The sequence below is a fragment of the Colobus angolensis genome, unplaced genomic scaffold, assembly GCF_000951035.1.
Source record: "Colobus angolensis palliatus isolate OR3802 unplaced genomic scaffold, Cang.pa_1.0 Scaffold62, whole genome shotgun sequence".
NCBI classification, from domain to species: Eukaryota; Metazoa; Chordata; class Mammalia; order Primates; family Cercopithecidae; genus Colobus; species Colobus angolensis.
In genome coordinates this window covers 7,796,483-7,813,232 of record NW_012119821.1, presented here as the reverse complement: position 1 = coordinate 7,813,232, position 16,750 = coordinate 7,796,483, and the positions used below count along the sequence as shown (strand labels likewise).

The 16,750-nt window shown below is 37.0% G+C and overlaps 1 protein-coding gene across 2 annotated transcripts in view; it reads right to left on the bottom strand.

Annotated features, from left to right (window-relative positions):
* Positions 1–16,747, bottom strand: part of PRR16 (proline rich 16) — a 223,256-nt gene extending 206,509 nt beyond the window's left edge. The window contains exon 1 of one of the 2 annotated variants that reach the window (XM_011963689.1): positions 16,446–16,747. In XM_011963689.1, the coding sequence (XP_011819079.1) occupies positions 16,446–16,604 (159 nt within the window). In that variant the 5' untranslated portion in view covers positions 16,605–16,747. Of the gene's footprint in view, positions 1–15,371; positions 15,447–16,445 lie in introns of those variants that run through there. The other variant, XM_011963690.1, reaches the window with a different exon arrangement.
* Between the last annotated feature and the right edge of the window lie 3 nt (positions 16,748–16,750).

Here is a 16,750-nt window from a genome sequence, read left to right as displayed (position 1 = left end):
CAGATCACGCCATTGCACTCCAGCCTGGACGACAGAGTGGGACTTCATCTCCAAAAAAAATAAAATGAAATAAGATATATTTTAAAACGTTTGTAAAGTAGCTGTGTTTAATCTGAAAATTCACAAATATCAAAGGGAATTAGATGGGCCAAAGTATTGCCTGCCATGTACTTTATATTGAAAAATACTTCAAGCCAATGCTAATTTGATTCGTGTGGTTTAAAGGAAGACTTCTGAAGACATGAAGTGAGTCGGACCTCATCTATTTACTGTTAGCACAGAGTGAAAAAAGAACATTTAATATTATAATTGCATAGGAAATCAAAGTTTCTCAATAAAAAATACTTAACTGGTTTACTTTCCTCACAATTTAAGACAATCATCATCTTGTATCAGCTTAGTAAATAATGGCCTATCTGCAAGTTCACTAAATATTTTAACAATAGCATCTTGTTTATACAAAACAAGACTTAAATATATTCTTCATTCCCTGTTTTTCCTTGCTCTCTGCATCTCTGTTCAGGTGCCAGTGTTTTTTCATTAAATCTCTTTCTTCATCAGTCTGCAGACACATTATCAGAAACCAAAAAGAACATAATATGGTTAGAAATATTTCAAATCTAAGCAACAGCTAATCTGTATACTACAGGAGTTAACTCCATTAGATAATACTACATTGTCAGTATACTAAGTATGACTTCACTTTTTAGTGAAACCACAAAAAGAAAAACATTATGAGCAAAAATTGTCTTGGATGTTTTCCTGGTAACTATCTCCCACCCTGCAAAAAATAAAATCCTAGAAATGTTATTGGCTAATCCAGTATTCATGCAAAGTAAATCTTAGGTTACCTGAGCTATAGAACTAAGAGGTTACTGGTGAGTATTGGAATTCATTGGACATTATGAGTATTAGTAACTTCAGGAAGCAGATGTTAAACTCTTGGATATTTTGGTGCATACTGTCTATGATTAATGAAACAATCACAAGCACGCATGCTGTGCCATATTATTCTGTATTTTAACAAATGCCAGTTTCCCCAAGGGCATACAATGCAGACTGTTATGAATACGGTTTCAGTATCAAGTATAAATCTCCCTAAAAAATGTTACAGGGTGAATGTCTAGTTTTGAATTTTATTTTTAGATGAATTAATCATTATAACATAAAGTACTTCCATAAGTGAATACAGCTTACGAAACAATGTCTCAGAAAGTTATTGAAAGTAATTTATTCTACGTTTTTTACTTTGTCTAACGATGACTAACTGAACTAGTAGGTATCAAAGTTACTTAAAAGCTATAGGGCATCAAACAAACTTGAATACTATCAGATGTCAGTTTAGAATAACTTAATTCAAATACTAGTCCCTCATTTTAAAAAATCAGTAAACAGCAATAAGTCACTTTTACAATTTAAAGTTATCTTCTTCTTTACATGTGCTAGCAACTATTAATATACTATATTAAACGACAATAGTATATATTTTTTCTTTGACTTGTTGTTCCTAGGGATTTCTTGGTGATTTGTTAAAGTAGTTTGAAATTAATATATTTAAATAACATTTTAATATATTAAAGCAAAATGATCTCATTAGATTATTTAATTTCTGTGTTCAAAATAATCCAGTAGTGGTTATTCCAGTACATAGTATTTCTTTCTCTGCATAAATTTAGCATGCTGGGAGGTTTATGTTCATATTCAGATTGCACAACTAAAATCTGGACTTCAGTTATAAAAACTGAGGGAGAGTTTGCAACATAGTATGGTCTTTAAAGACAGAGGTCCAATAGTCTACCTGACTGAAGTGGACAGATTGAAAATGCATATGAAAAGGCCTCGCATGACTCAATCCCCACAAGCAAGGAAAGAGAGCATGTGTTTGTATACAATATACTGAAAGTTCAGCAACTTGATAGTATAATCTCCAAACAATATTAGGCTAGGAAAGCCCTCTTTCTACCTTAATGACTGTAGTACTTTATTTAGTATCTGAATAGGCTGATTGTAAGTACCCATATTTTTGAACACTAGAGGGAGTATACAAAAGAAAAGAAAAAGAAGTCAAAGTGATATTACCTAGTTTCTCAGTGTTTTAAATTGCATTAGGTCTTACCAATCTGCTTGCTTATTTCTAAAGCACATAAGTAGAATGCTTAAAACTTATTTAAACAGTATCCAATATCCATTTTTAAATGTCATTTTCCAGTTAATTTAAAATTGGTAATGACTACAGGCAAGAAAAATGCACGATATTCAAGAAGCAGAAAAACAGAGAAGGTTGTAAAAAGTAGACATACTTTCTCCCCATTTTAGTTTATATATTCTATTAGAAGAAAGTAGAATTACATGTGATTTAGAATATATAATTCTAAGTACTTCAAAGAGTTTAAAATTACTTTCCTAGGCAAAAGGGAAAAATGGGCACTCCTAAATCAGGGTCAGACTTGTGTCTGAAGATGAAATCCTGAGATTCCAGGCCACATTTAGGGTTTATATAGACACAGTGTCCCCAAAATTTCTACATAGGAGGGACAACGTGGGAGCCACTGGTTGGGAGATGAGAGGGTTAAGGACTTCATGAGCTAATATTTTTTAAAAACTCAGAACTGTGACACACAGTAAGCACTCAGGGTACTAGCTATTGCTGAGAGATCCTTGTCTATTTCAAAAAATAAGAACATGGGTTGAGTTGAATGGGAATGGGATGAGTTTAATGAAACTAGTAGATTATGGAATCAAAGTAGGAGAAACAAGAGCGCCCTTCAGCCAATCCAAAAACTACCACCATATATAATGGGCAAGAAGATAAATAATCCATATGAAATATTTAATAAATATCTATTCCTTGTTCCTTCTCTGCAAATACTGGATTGCAGTAGAAAGTAAAAGGTAATAGTTTGATCCTTGAGAACTTTGGAAGGATGAGTTTAGAGTTGAAAGAGATCGGTAATTTATTAATTCATTTAATGAGCATCGACTACATGCCAGCCACTGCTCTAGAAACTTGAAATACAAAAAGAGAACAAAAATATGTCACTGACCTTCAGAAGCTGGAAGCAGGAAACAATAATAAATATGAGAAATAAATTGTTCAGTATACGCAAGGCTGACAATTATTAAGAAAAAAGGAAAGAAAAATAGGAAATGCAGCAGCATAGAACAACATGTGGAGTTGTCCGAACAGGCTGCGGTGTGGTGCCACTGGAGCAAAGTTTGAGTGAGGTGAGTGTTTGCTCAGGTGGGGATTTAAGCATAAAAATGTGCTTAGCGCATCTGTTCCTGTAACAGCCGACTACTGCAACTGAGCCTGAAGTAAGGAGAGCCACAGAGAAAGTAGTAAATAGGGGAGGACATTAGAACCATAACAAGGAAAGGAGGATCACTGTGCAAGGCCTCATAGACACAGTAAGTGCTCTGACTTTGAGTAAAATGAGAAACTGCTACAGGGATCTGAAAAAAGTAACATGGTCTAACTTTACCCTTACTGATAATGCTGAGAAAGGTTTAAGAAAGCAAAGGAGAAGGAGAATAGTCAGGAGGCTATTGTAGCAATCAAAGTGAGAAATAATGTGTGGCTTGGACCAGGATGGTAACAGTGAAAGAGATAAAAATTGGTCAGATTCTGGAAATATTTTGAAGATGGGGCTAACTAGGCTTTCTAGTGAATTGAACATAACGCATGAGAGAAACAGGAATTAATAATGACTCCCAGGTGTAAAGGATGGAGATGACATCAACTGATGAGGGAAGAACTGCATGGAATTAGGTTTTGTGGGAGGGAGGAGATCTGGGTTCAGTTTGCTATGTGGCAAAATTAAGGTGTCTCTTAGCCAAGCAGAGATAGGGAGTAGACTGCTGGCTACACAATTTCAGAAAAAAGGTTTGGGCTGGGAGTGATAGACATATAAATGGAATTTATCCACAAGGCTGAATAAAACACCAAGAAGAGTACTTTTTTAAAGAATGAAAATTTCAGTTCAGACATCCTAGAGGAGGAATAAGTGAAGGTAACAAAAAGAAAAATCAGTGAAATGAAATGGTAATTCTTCAAGCTAAGTGAAGAAAGATTATTAAAGAGACTGTCAACTGCTGCTAGATTAGGCCTGAGGGTTGACTATTGGATTAAATAACATGGAGTCACTGACAACATTGATAGAGGCAGTTTTGGTATGGTAGTGAGAGTATAGATCTGACTGGAGTGCATTTAGGAAAGAACAGGAGAAAATGGGTGACAGCAAGTACAGAGAACTCTTTCACTTTTTTTTAATTTTTTTATTTTTTAAAGAAGAACTAAGAAATCAGATGGTAATTTTTAGGGGAAGAGGGCTTAAGACAGGGTTTTAATACTTATTTCATTTGTATGCTGATAGGAATCATTTAGGGGAGAGAGAAAACAATGATGGTATATGAGAGATAGGGGAAGATTATTCGTGATGTTCTTGAGTAAATGGGAAATAATGGGCTCTCACACACAAGTAGAACGATTGGCTTTTGGTCCCTAATAAGTATTACATGGAATTGAATTTTCAAGTTCAAGTTCCTGATCAGATAATAACAGTGAGACTTTCAAAATGTTTTCTTGAAGGTTATATAGTTAGTAATCAACAGAGAGAGAAAGATTACTAGGTCTTAAAAGAATGCACAGACAGGGAATAACTTTGAAGTGACATAAGCAAATCCAAGATAATGGGGTAGTAATTATAAACATAAGGGGTACAGATATCAAGTTGGGTAAAATATTGTGATAATGTCAAGATTGCCTGGGATGGTCTCTGTGTTACTCACTGAATGAAAGACAGAGATAATGCCAAATTGGAAAGACTGGACCATTGGATGTCAGGTTGGAAGGCTGGGTTTGGTCATTTGACATTTTAAGTAATAGGAGATAGTGTGTGATCCTTTAAGCAGGGGACTGGCCCAAAGAAAGCAGTATATTAGATTAATCTGGCAGTGTTTAGAGAATGAACTGGCAGAGGAGAACAAAAGGCCGATAAATGAGCTCTAGGGCTATTAAAATACCATCCATGAAATTAACAGCATACGGATTAGAGAGGTGGCAGTGGGAAAGAAAGCAGCTAATCAAAATCTGCTTCTCAGCAAGAATCAACAAGACTTAACAAGGATTATATGCTCTTGTTGCATCTTGTAATTTTCTTTTATAACCCTTAATACTCTACCATAAATATTATTTATATTGTTATTTGAATAATGTCTCTCTATTAAAATATAAGTTCCAAGATGGCAGGGGCTACATATGTTTTGCTGACTATTTTATCCATATGGACTAGCCCAGTACCCTGCATACAGTAGGCAATAAAAGAAATATTTTTCTTGGTTTATTTTTATTTTTATTTTTTGAGGCAGTCTTTCTCTGTCACCCAGGCTTGAATGCAGGAGCATGGTCACAGTTCACTGGAACCTTGAACTCCTGGGCTCAAGCGATCCTCCCACCTCAGGCTCCAGAGTAGCTGGGACTATAGGCACATACCACAGCATCCAGCTTATTTTTCATTTCTTACAGAAACAGGGTCTTGCTCTGTTGCCCAAGCTGGTCTTGAACTCCTGGCCTAAAGCAATCCTCCTGCCTCTACCTCCCAAAGTGTCAAAAAAAAATTTAATGAGTAAATAAGATATGGATTTCAAAGAAGTTAAGGAAGCAAAAGGCAGAAAAACAGAAGAAAAAAAGTAAGACAGAAAGTCGAGGAGAAAGGAGAAAAACAAGAAAGGAAAAAGAGACATGATTTAACGAAAGCAGAAGATGAAAAAGAGTAAAAAGAAATTACGTTGAAGTTAGAAGACTGAAAAATAGCAGAGCGACTGTGTGGCTGCCAGGAATTGGGAAGCAGGTCATGGACTTCGGCTTAAAGGGGGAAATATCAAGAGTTCAACTCCAACACTTGCTTTTAGCTAACCTCTCTGTCTGTGCTTCCTCATCTATAGAATAATTACAGGTACCTCAAAGTGTGGCTATGAGGATTAAAGTAGTTAACTCACAATAGTCCCTGGTACACAGTGAGCATTTAACAGTTGTCAGTCATCAGTATCATCATCATCTAGAATTTGTCCCCTACCAGACAGCAGTGAAACCATTCTAAATTCTCTTCTGTCTACAGAAATGAAAACGGCAGAAGCGGCATAAGACTAACTGATGGATGAGACAAAAGTCCTTCCACTAATCAAGGTTGCCTCTGATCTCACTCACAAACTACCTGGCAAGAAGACAAACAGCTGAGCCTCGACTGCTCCCTTCATTCCTTCTGAGTTTCTCCTTTTTTCTCCCCAATCCTAAAACACACATATTTACCCAAATCCCTTAAAAATTATCAATTTAACTTTTATTTCATTGTGAAAAAAATGGAAAGCAAGAAAAATGAAGTGGTGGATGGAAATTGGAAGGTATATTTTTAAAGTAGGTTGAATTAAGGAAAAAAGAATGAGGTAAATGTAAAGAAAAACACAAATAATGGTATTTTAAAAAGATAGCAAATACAAGACATGAAAGAGACATGAAGTCTCAATGCTTGATGGATAAGCATAAAGAAAGAAAAAGGGAGGTAGCAAAAGCAGTATTAAGTAATATGGAATAAGATGGAAGAGCAAGAGCAGTAGTTCTCAAAGCAGCCCTTTGGGTTCCTAGTGCTACTACTGCAAAGTAGAAAGAGGACATTTCGCATCATCTAGAAACATTTTCCATGGTCACATCAACATTTTTGGTTGCTACTGGCATCTAGTTGTAGATGCTGCCAACCATTCTACAATGCACAGGACAATCCCAACAAAGAATTATTCACTCAATATGTCAACAGTGCAGAGTTTGAGAAACCCTGAGCCAGAGGTTAAAGGTAAAAAGATGCAAGTGTAACAGATTTAGTCACCTCTCTGCTCAAAAGTCCCATTTTACTCCAAGGAAGAGTCCAAATCCTTAGACATGTCCCCTATATCCATCTGACCTTACCACTGCTACTCTTGCCCTGCTCCTCCACTCCTGCCACCCTGGCCCCTTGTTCTGCTGCAAATGCATGGGAAACTTGCCCACTATAAGGTCCTTGGGCTGCTGTTCCCTACTTGGGAAAATGCTCCCCTAGATTTCCTTACTGCTTGCTCCTTCGCCTTCAAGCTTTCCCCCCAATGCTGCCATGCCGCTTTCTCACTGAGGCTTATTCTGGACAATCCTATTGAAAATTGCACTTCCTCCTCATCACTGTTTATCCCATCATAACCTTTCATTACTTCGTAAGATCAATCACCTTCTAATATTTGATGTAAACTGGTGTTTATTTTACTGACCTATCTTCCCCCTGCCCTTTCCGTCTACTATGTAAACTCCATGAAGGAATTTTGTCTGTTTTGTTCCCCACTATATCCCTAGAAACTAGAACAGTGCCTGGTATACAGTAGGTGTTAAACACTGCTTGTTGAATAAATGAATAAAGGGGCTCAGACAAATTCAAATAATAATAATGACGACAGATACACATACAATGCTTGCTTTATGCATCGGAACTATTCTAAACGTTCTACAAAGAACTCATTTAATCTTTGTAACCAACTTATACTGCACGTAACATTGTCACTACCGCCATGCTAAGGAGAAAATGAAAGCAGAGAGAAATTAAATAATGTGCTCAATATTGCACAGCAGAGTAATTTGAAAAAAAAGCAGTCTGGCTTCAGGTTTGCGCCCTCACCCTTCTATACTATGCCACCTTACTGAGTAACACAGACTAAAATTCTCCTATTAAAAAAAAAGATAACCCCAAACATTTATCAAAAACATTGATCTGTGCAATAAAGAGACAATCAAATTTATATTTTATTATATATATAAAATTGAATAAACATAAATATATCTCTGATATTTGGGCTTTAAAATTACAAAGTTATCTCAATTAATAATAGCCAGCCTACAGTGTTATCACTGTCATCAGAAGTAAACAGAAAATAGTTACTTCAAGGGCAGATCACTAAGTTTATTCATATTTGCATCTTTTACTTTCTTTAGCATAGTGACTTACATATATCAATAATTCAATATGTCTTTCATAATTCATGTTAATGTCACACAGGAAAATAATAAAATAAAGAAAAATGCTGTTCTGGAATCAGTTTTAAGAAGAGAATATGCTTAATTTACAATGAGTTCTGAAAACTTTTTGTCCATCTGGTTACTGATATACTATGGCACACATCATAAGAAACAACAAAATGAGAGAGTTAACCTTTAGACACACAACATTCTATAATTTTTGCAAAGTAGTGAATTATAAATATACTATCTATTTTCACACTGACATCACATTCTAAGAGAAATAAACTGTTGATATGCCACTCATTATTTTCCCCTACATAAAAAACATCAAACCACAGCCATCAGTATTTCTTTTTTTTTCTTTTTGTAGAGCCAGGACTTTTAATTCTGAAAATTATGGAGCTGAACCTCAAACAATTAGCTAAAACTTCTAAAAAATAAAATGGCAATCAACCACTTGTTTTGTCTCTTTACCTGAGTCATTCCCACCCACCCAAGATTCTCTGAACATGCGCAGGAACCACATTTGTGTGACGTTTCGTTCCAGAAGAAATAATCCCAACTTTTTTTCCTTCTTTTGAAGGTGTTTGTGATATTGGGGGAGGGGGAATATTAACAACCACTGATACTAGAAGGCAATTGATTTGACTGACATTTTTTAACCCAGTGTTTTTCTCTCATATAAACATACAGTTTGAAATCTTGAGATGTGATATTATGAAAGGGGAATATGCACATCAATATATCTGTTACCATTTGTGTGGTACTAGAGGAAGAACCTGTCAGAAATCATCAAATTTGCTTTTTCCAGACAAGGATGACATATGTTATCTGTAGCTGAAAATCTATTTATAGTGTCCCAAACATCATGATAACTGTCTCATTGAGCATAAGTATGCAATTTGCCAAATTTCAATTATTCTACAAGTAAACATTTATCTCAAATACCAATCTGAAGTATCATTTGCAAAGTAGAAAGAGAGAAAACAAAGATGATGAATAGAAATTCAGTCCTAACAATGTTAATATTTCTTGCCTGAAAGTGGGGTCTGGGATTTTAAATCCTTTGGAATCCTCATGTCTTTCCTTTCTAAATAAATAAATAGCTTATCCCATATAAGCAAGACAACATTTGTCCTGAGCTGACAGACTACCTTGTGAGTCTACTTTGATTTGGATATTAGATATGTCTTTATTTTCTCTTTTCAGTTAATGCTACTTTCTGGTTCTTGTTTAAAGACGAATTACTGCTGGCTTTGGGTTCCCATTTCCTGTGGGAAACTTAATTCAGAGTAATTCTCCAAATGAACACTAACTTTTAACACAGTAAAAACATTTCTATTCATAATATACTGGAAAAGAAAACAATTTTAGAATAAGGCCATTTCTTATACCCCTTATATATGGGAGAGAGGAGGTGGTTTATAATAGACAGCACTAAAGTTAACACAAGAAATCAAATTATAATAAACATATGACATCATTAGCCAGTTCAGTAATGTTGCTCCTGGTAAAGAATTCAACAAGATTCTCTAATTCATCAGTCAGAGCAGAAAACAAGAAAACTGTCCAATCACAAACATCTCAGAAAACTTAAGGATACTGTCTCTCTTCTAAGGTAATTTAACAGCAACAAAAGAGAATAATACATTCCAAATTATTTTTATTCATTTGAAACAATTACATACAATGCTAGATATAAACAAGCTTCCATATTAGTTGTTCCTTTATTTTCTCAGCCAGAATCTTAAAGAGCTATGTAATATTCTTATCAACATTTTTGTTGAAGAAACTAAAGGTAATTAATCACGGCACCTTTTTATTCGCAAATTTTAAATTGCAAGGTCTAATTTACTCAGTATTAATTTTGTCTCAATACTGTTTTCAGCAACCCACAAAAACAAAGACTGTTACCATGTTAATAAACTACAGCAAGCCTTAATGAAATAATGAAATGGTTTATTAGCTTCACTCCCAATTTAAGAAACAGTGTCCACATATATACTGCTGCTGCAAGCAAAAATCTGTGAAAACTCCCTGGAAGACAGTTTGGCAACATGAATTGAGAATTATAAAGCTTTCAGATCCTTGACATCTAAGAAAATGTTTAAAAACAATTAGGAAACGTGATAGAGCTTGGTGGTTAATGCTGTTCTCTGACACCAAGCTATCTGGCAATGACACCTCACTTCTCCACTTACAAGTCAAGTGAGTTGGGCAAATGACTTAATATCTCGGACCTCAGATTTCTTATCTGTAAAATGGGCAATATTAGTAACTTCCTCATCTATCCGTTTTGAGAATTAGATAATTTAATATAGATAAATGTACTGAGAAGAGTACCTGGCAGAGGGTAAGACCTCTGTTAGCTATTCATATTGCCAAAACTCCTCTTTCTAGTGATATTTAATAACCATGAAAAGCTGGAAATAAATAGACTATCCAACATTAAGGGAAGTATGAAGTAACTTATAGCAAATCTGTGTAATAGTTATGATCTATATTATTCAAGAAAGTAGAAAATGTCATTGCTTATAATCTATAACTTTGTATAACTTCATCTATGTTAAAATATGCATACAAAAAGACTAAAAGGAAATATAACAAAATGCTTAGTATATCTATTTTTATGTGGTACTACAGATAATTTTTATTTTCTCTTTTATATTTCTTTCGATTTTTGCAAATTTTCTATAATATTCATGTACTGCTCCTAACATCAGAAAAAACAAATTTGATTTTTTTAATAGTGCCCTTTGTTGTTTGTTAATTTTGTATTTGCAGCATGATGTCAGTTATGTATATTTCAATCAGAGTTGCATCAGCAAACTACTGGAATTTTATTACTCGAATTCTCAAAAATTGACCCTGAAATTTTTCATAAACTATTCTACAGAAAGAAAGTTCTATAGTTTGGGAAACCATGTTTTGCTCCAACTTGCATTTCTATCTCTTTTCCTACATTTAGATTTAAGTACCTGAGATCCTCAGAGAAGCAAGGGTGAAAATAACATAATCCAGGTAATAATGAAACCTATTAGCTGGGCTTTATTATCTATGACTTCACTATTGCCTGAAACACATTGTCTATTACTTTAAGGCTGCTTGAATTTCTTATCAGCTAATTCTCTAAGTGTTGAATGTTTTAACTCATTGGAAATAGACAATGATGGATGATTACTGGCTATATTTATGTTCTCAAAATTATTTTTGGTAACATGCTAGGCCATCATGCCTAAGTAAAGAAAGATTTTAGAGCATTTTAGCATTTGGTAAATATACCACAATTTGGGGAGGTAGACTGTTGTATAAAGTAGTAAAAGTATGACTATTGCTACAATTAAAAGAACTACTAAATTCTACTTATTCACAATTTTAGAACTTGGAAAATACTTTGGGGTGGACATGATGGCTCATGCCTATAATTCAAGCACTTTGGGAGGCCTAAGCAGGAGGATGACTTCAAAATAGGTGTTAAAGACCAGCCTGGGGAACATAGCAAGATACTATCTCTATCAAAAAAAAATTAAAATTAAAAATTAGCCAGAAGGCTGAGGTGGTAAGACTCCTTCAACCTAAGAGATGGAGGCTGCAGTGAGCCAAGATCTCTATCACTGCACTACAACCTAAGTGACAGGACAAGACTCTGTCTCAAACAAAAAGAAAATACTTCCAAGATTATTCTCTATAATTTTTTCTTGTAATGAATTTTTTATGCATGGGCTCATTAACCAAAAAATACTCAGTAGGACTTTCCAGAACAACAAACTATAGAATATCAAGTGGTTAAGACATTAAAAGAGGGAACATTTAAAAGTGAAAATATTTTTCAGATAATTGTTAATTCTGTTTTCAACAGTTCAAATCAGACTGTTTCCTATGGGTTTCAAATTTTTCATAATTCAACTTAAATTTATTTCACTTTATGCCACTATAAGACAAATTATGGGTGCTTTCCAGTCCATGGCAACAATGCTGACATACTTCTCACCAATGGAGATCCAGTCACTGAGTGATTCTAAGGCAACAACAAAACAACTTATTTTAACTTGTTCCTCTGTTAGAGTCATGTCTACTCAGAAAGCCTCTCAAGAAATTATTTACATAAATGTTTTTTCAACTCATATAGTAGCTTTGTTGCTTCAAATCATAAAAATAAACACTACAAGAAAAGCTCAAGGTTATAACGAGTCTAAACTAGAAGAGAATCCCGCTAAAGCTGCAATTGAGTTTGTTTCCAGATAAAACTGTGACCAGTAAGATATGTGATCCCATATTAATACCTGCATTTAATGCAAAACAGTTTACCAGTGAGATCTTCAAAAAAGAACAGGCAGATTGCTACTCAAAGGCATTAGATTATTTCAGAAATATTTTAAAAAGCAATTGCCTTGTTTCTACGTTTCATAGTGAAAAAGTATCACTCACACCTACTCTATCAGTTATGGTTAATTTTATCCCTAAAACTCTAGAGTTTCACCACTATTTTCTTTTTATTTTTTTTTTCAATGTGTAGAAAAATGCAACGTGGATTACTCATGTAGTCTAAACCTATTTCCTTTTACCTTCTGACTATCTCTTAAAACCTGATTTACATTAAGGAAAAGAAGAATTCAAAATCTTCCTTTTTAACTCTCCATTTCTCCAAAAGACTTACCTTTCATGGAAATCTTCAATATTTAGTTACAACATTTGAACATGTTATCTCCTGTATATGGTATTGATCCATTTATGTTAATCATGACAAACTAAATCAACTGCATATCATATCATATATTTTAATCTTTTTAAGCTTCTTTCTTCATCAAAGACTTGCCATACTACTAAGTATGCAGCATGCATCATTTTATAAATCAACATATACGCATTCTTATTCTCAATTCTCAATTTCCCCAAGCCTGCAGTGAGAGATCAACATATACTCATTCTTATTCTCAATTCTCAATTTCCCCAAGCCTGCAGTGAGAGTGGTCACTGAAGGCCTCAATGCCTTTTGATAGCGCTGAGGTTGAAAGACAGGATAAATACATCCCTACCTAACCTTTGGAGCTCACCGAGACCAGAAACTATGCTTTATTCATCTTGGTGGCAATTAAAAAGGTGGTATTAGTACTTTGAACATGGTAGGTGCTCAAAAAGTATACTGAATTATATTTAAGGCTTTTCCAATAAATTAATTGCATAGAAAACTAAAGGACCCATATTATTTCTGAAAAGTCAAATTGTTTGAGATTTTACTAAATTCTGACAGTAGAATAAGGCTGCTCTTCGACTTTCTAGAAAGCCTGTTCCTCTGCTTCTAATATATAATCCAATTATAACTGATTAAGCAATTATAACTAAATAATCATAAAACAGATACCCAAAATAACAACTCATCTTGCTGAGCTGACTGGAGTTTTGTCACTATTTATTAAAGTGTTTCAAGCAATTACTATTATGTTTGAATCCATTCTACTACCTGAGTTTTCAGATGACTTAAGCCCAGAGAACTTCTATGAAGAAAAGCAATTTCAGAATAACCTCAAACCAAAGTTTAATATTGTTGGTGCAGAAATTATGCAAAAACAAAGAACCGAATTAAAGAAGATTGCATTTTAACTAGATATTTTTTGAAAGCAGAAAGGAAAAACAAATACTATATGATGACTGACATAGTGATATAGTCATAACTACTTTTTTTATTTTTACTTTCTGTTCCAAGTTAAGAAGAGCTCGCCGATAATTTATATTAAAATATATTATGGTCTAAAAGCATAGCATTGCCAATAAAGGAGTTAGAATTCTAAATATAGCAGTGTATATTTAACACCTACTCATTTTAAACTGCCAGAATATTGAATGTGACAACTGATGAATAGCAACATTCATTTACAGAAACCAACAAGCTTTGTAACGTACAAAGTTTTGTTATTTCTTTATCCAAAACTATACCAAAGACATGTTCACTCACATATGCAGGATTATCCTAAAAAGATACATGCTGGAAAACTGCAAGATGTCATAGGTTAAACATGCCCTATAAATACTTTGTTCTCAAAATACTTTCATTCATATTATATGAATAGCCAATGCTTGGGGATTTGGCCATAGTAGGTACACTTTCTTGTGCAAATCTAGGATGATGATACCCCACAAAAGTAATTAACAATCACATCACATTATTTATCAGTCATAAATTTCAGTTTCATGGTGAGATTTTTACTCAAACAGATCCTTAAGGCAAACAAATATTCCAAAATGTTGAGTCAAAATTGTATCTCTAGATTTGTCAGATATTTTCATCTACTGGGTTGTACATTATCTCTGCTTTCTATTCCTCTTATAAACAACCTTTTTTTTTTTTCACCTTAAAAAATCTTCAGTAATGAAGACACAGAAAGTGGTATCAACAGATTTCCTGATTTACATTTTTGTGATTCTACCCAATAACCACAGGGAGGTTGAAGATTTCACTACAGATCTACTTGATCTCTAAATGTCCACAAATAATGATGCAAAGCAAAACCAGGACCATGTGTAGTTTCATTTATTCTGTGCAAAAAAAGTGAGTGGACTGGCATTATAACATAAGGAAGTATGGCTCACAGACGCAGAATTCTGCTTAACTACCTTTCTTTTAGTCTCAGCCTCATGAAAACAGTAAATACGTTTCTGTGCCGCTGTAGGTTTTGCACATTCCCCATAGAAACCTTACCAATTATTAAGCACAATTCTGCCGCAAGGAATATGCCCAGTTTCATTTTTTAAAACGCCATAATATTTCAGACGAAAACACAGTCTGCCAAAGATGTCATATAAAAGAATAACAAAGAAAGGGACAGCATTTTTAGAATTGAATTTCAATGCGTAACCCCACCATCTGTCAACCAGTTGTGAAGCAATAATCCTAGAGAAACCCTGAAAACACGAACAAGTTTTATCCCTGAATCCATATTCACAGCCACTCTCAGGACCTCAGTAGTAATTATGTTCTATCTGTGGAGTAACCTACAGGAACGACATCTGCCATTGGCAAACTTAACCCTGGTGACGAATGGCCCATTTTAGCAGACTTCTATTAGGTAACAAATGCGGAGTTCCGTTCATAGAGGTAATGGGGGGAGGGAAGGAAGACGAGGGGGCTCTTGAAATTTGGTTTGGAAATTGCATACAGGAGGTTAATCTCTAGAGGCCAGTCATCCAAACAACCCTCAGTCTCCTCCCCCTTGGCTTCAGAAACGGGATTACAATTTTGGACCTAGACTGCGCCCCACCCCTTCTTTTCCCGCTGCAGCCACCACCACCTTCGAAGTTCCAGTCTTAGCTCTCACGCCAGCGGAGCTACGGACTCCCTCACCGAGAACCGCAGCCGGAGCCCATTCAGTAGTGAGCGGCGCGCTGGGACTCCGCCACCAGCTCCGCGACGCCGCCGGCAGCCAGCCCGGCTCGGGAGACCCCACCCCTCCCAGCCCGGCCCCCGCCCTCGCCCGGAGCCGCCGCCGGAGTTACGCAGCCTCAACCCTGACACCTTCCCTGCTTCTTTCCCTCTGGATCACCTGGGGCGAGGGGCGGGCGGGAGTAGGGCTGAACATGAAGAGAGATAGAGGAAAAGAGGGGAAGAACCGAAGCAGTCCCATTTGCAGAGAGCCACGACGTCCGTGGCAAGACCCCGGCCACCCACACCCTCTCCTGCGCGTTCTGCTCCTCGGGTTCAGTGCCAAGTGGCGACAGGGTGGAAGGAAGGAAGGAGAGGTAGGGTGTCAGGAGGGCCCAGAGTTACTGGGAACGACATTCGGAGGAGAGCAGGGGATGCTTCAGAAACTGAGAAAGTGAGAAACTCCCAGATCCCCTCCTTAGCCCCAAGGCTGCCAGCAGCCCGAGTCGCCTTCCCTGCAGCAAGGCTCAGGAGACAGGGAGGGGAGTCGGAGCCAAGCTTCCCCCAGGCTGCCCTCCCTGATCTGGCCCAGGGCCCAGAACCCGGCCCCTCTTCAGTCCTGACTTGGGGAGGCTGCCAGATAGGCAGCGGACTTGCCAAAGGGCTCTGGGGAAGCAAGAGGGCAGGAGAGGAGCATCTTGCACGCTCCGGCCGGGCTGCTCACGACTTCCTCTGCCGACACACCCCCAGCGAACCCCCTCCCCCGTCGTCACACACACAGATTCAGAGACATGCGTGCGTTCACCCCTCCCACCAGCCCAGGTCCATCGATTAAAACACTAGTTGATTTCTTCCTGATTAAAAAAAAAAAAAAAATTAAAAAGTGCAACAACAACTCCTCTCAGGAGTACCCGGAGCAAAGAAAGTCCGTCTGCAGGCGCCTGTTCTGTAGTTTCCCAGGAGTTTGGAAATCTGGCGGTCCCTGCCGAAAAAGGGAAGCGGACCCCGCAGGGGTCGAAGGGCGCCGAACTCCCTCCCCACCCCCGCGCCTCTCACCTCCTTAAGTTCCTTGGCCACGTCCTTCAGGTCGCCCAGGACTAATTCCAGATCTTCCACGATGATCTTGATCTGTTCCTTCACCTTGGTTTTGGAGGCTGCGGGCGGTCCCTCGGCTGGACAGGACCAGGAGGGCTTCCCCTTAGACTTGGCTGACATTCTTTGGGGGGCACGCGAGGCAGGTCAGGACAGGCGAGCGAGCGGAGGCTGCTGCGTGCCCCCGTCCATGGCGCTGGTACAGCCGCTGCCGCCCCGGTCCCCCCACATCTTGGGCGCTCCCCGGGCAGCGGCGTGTGGCTGCGCTC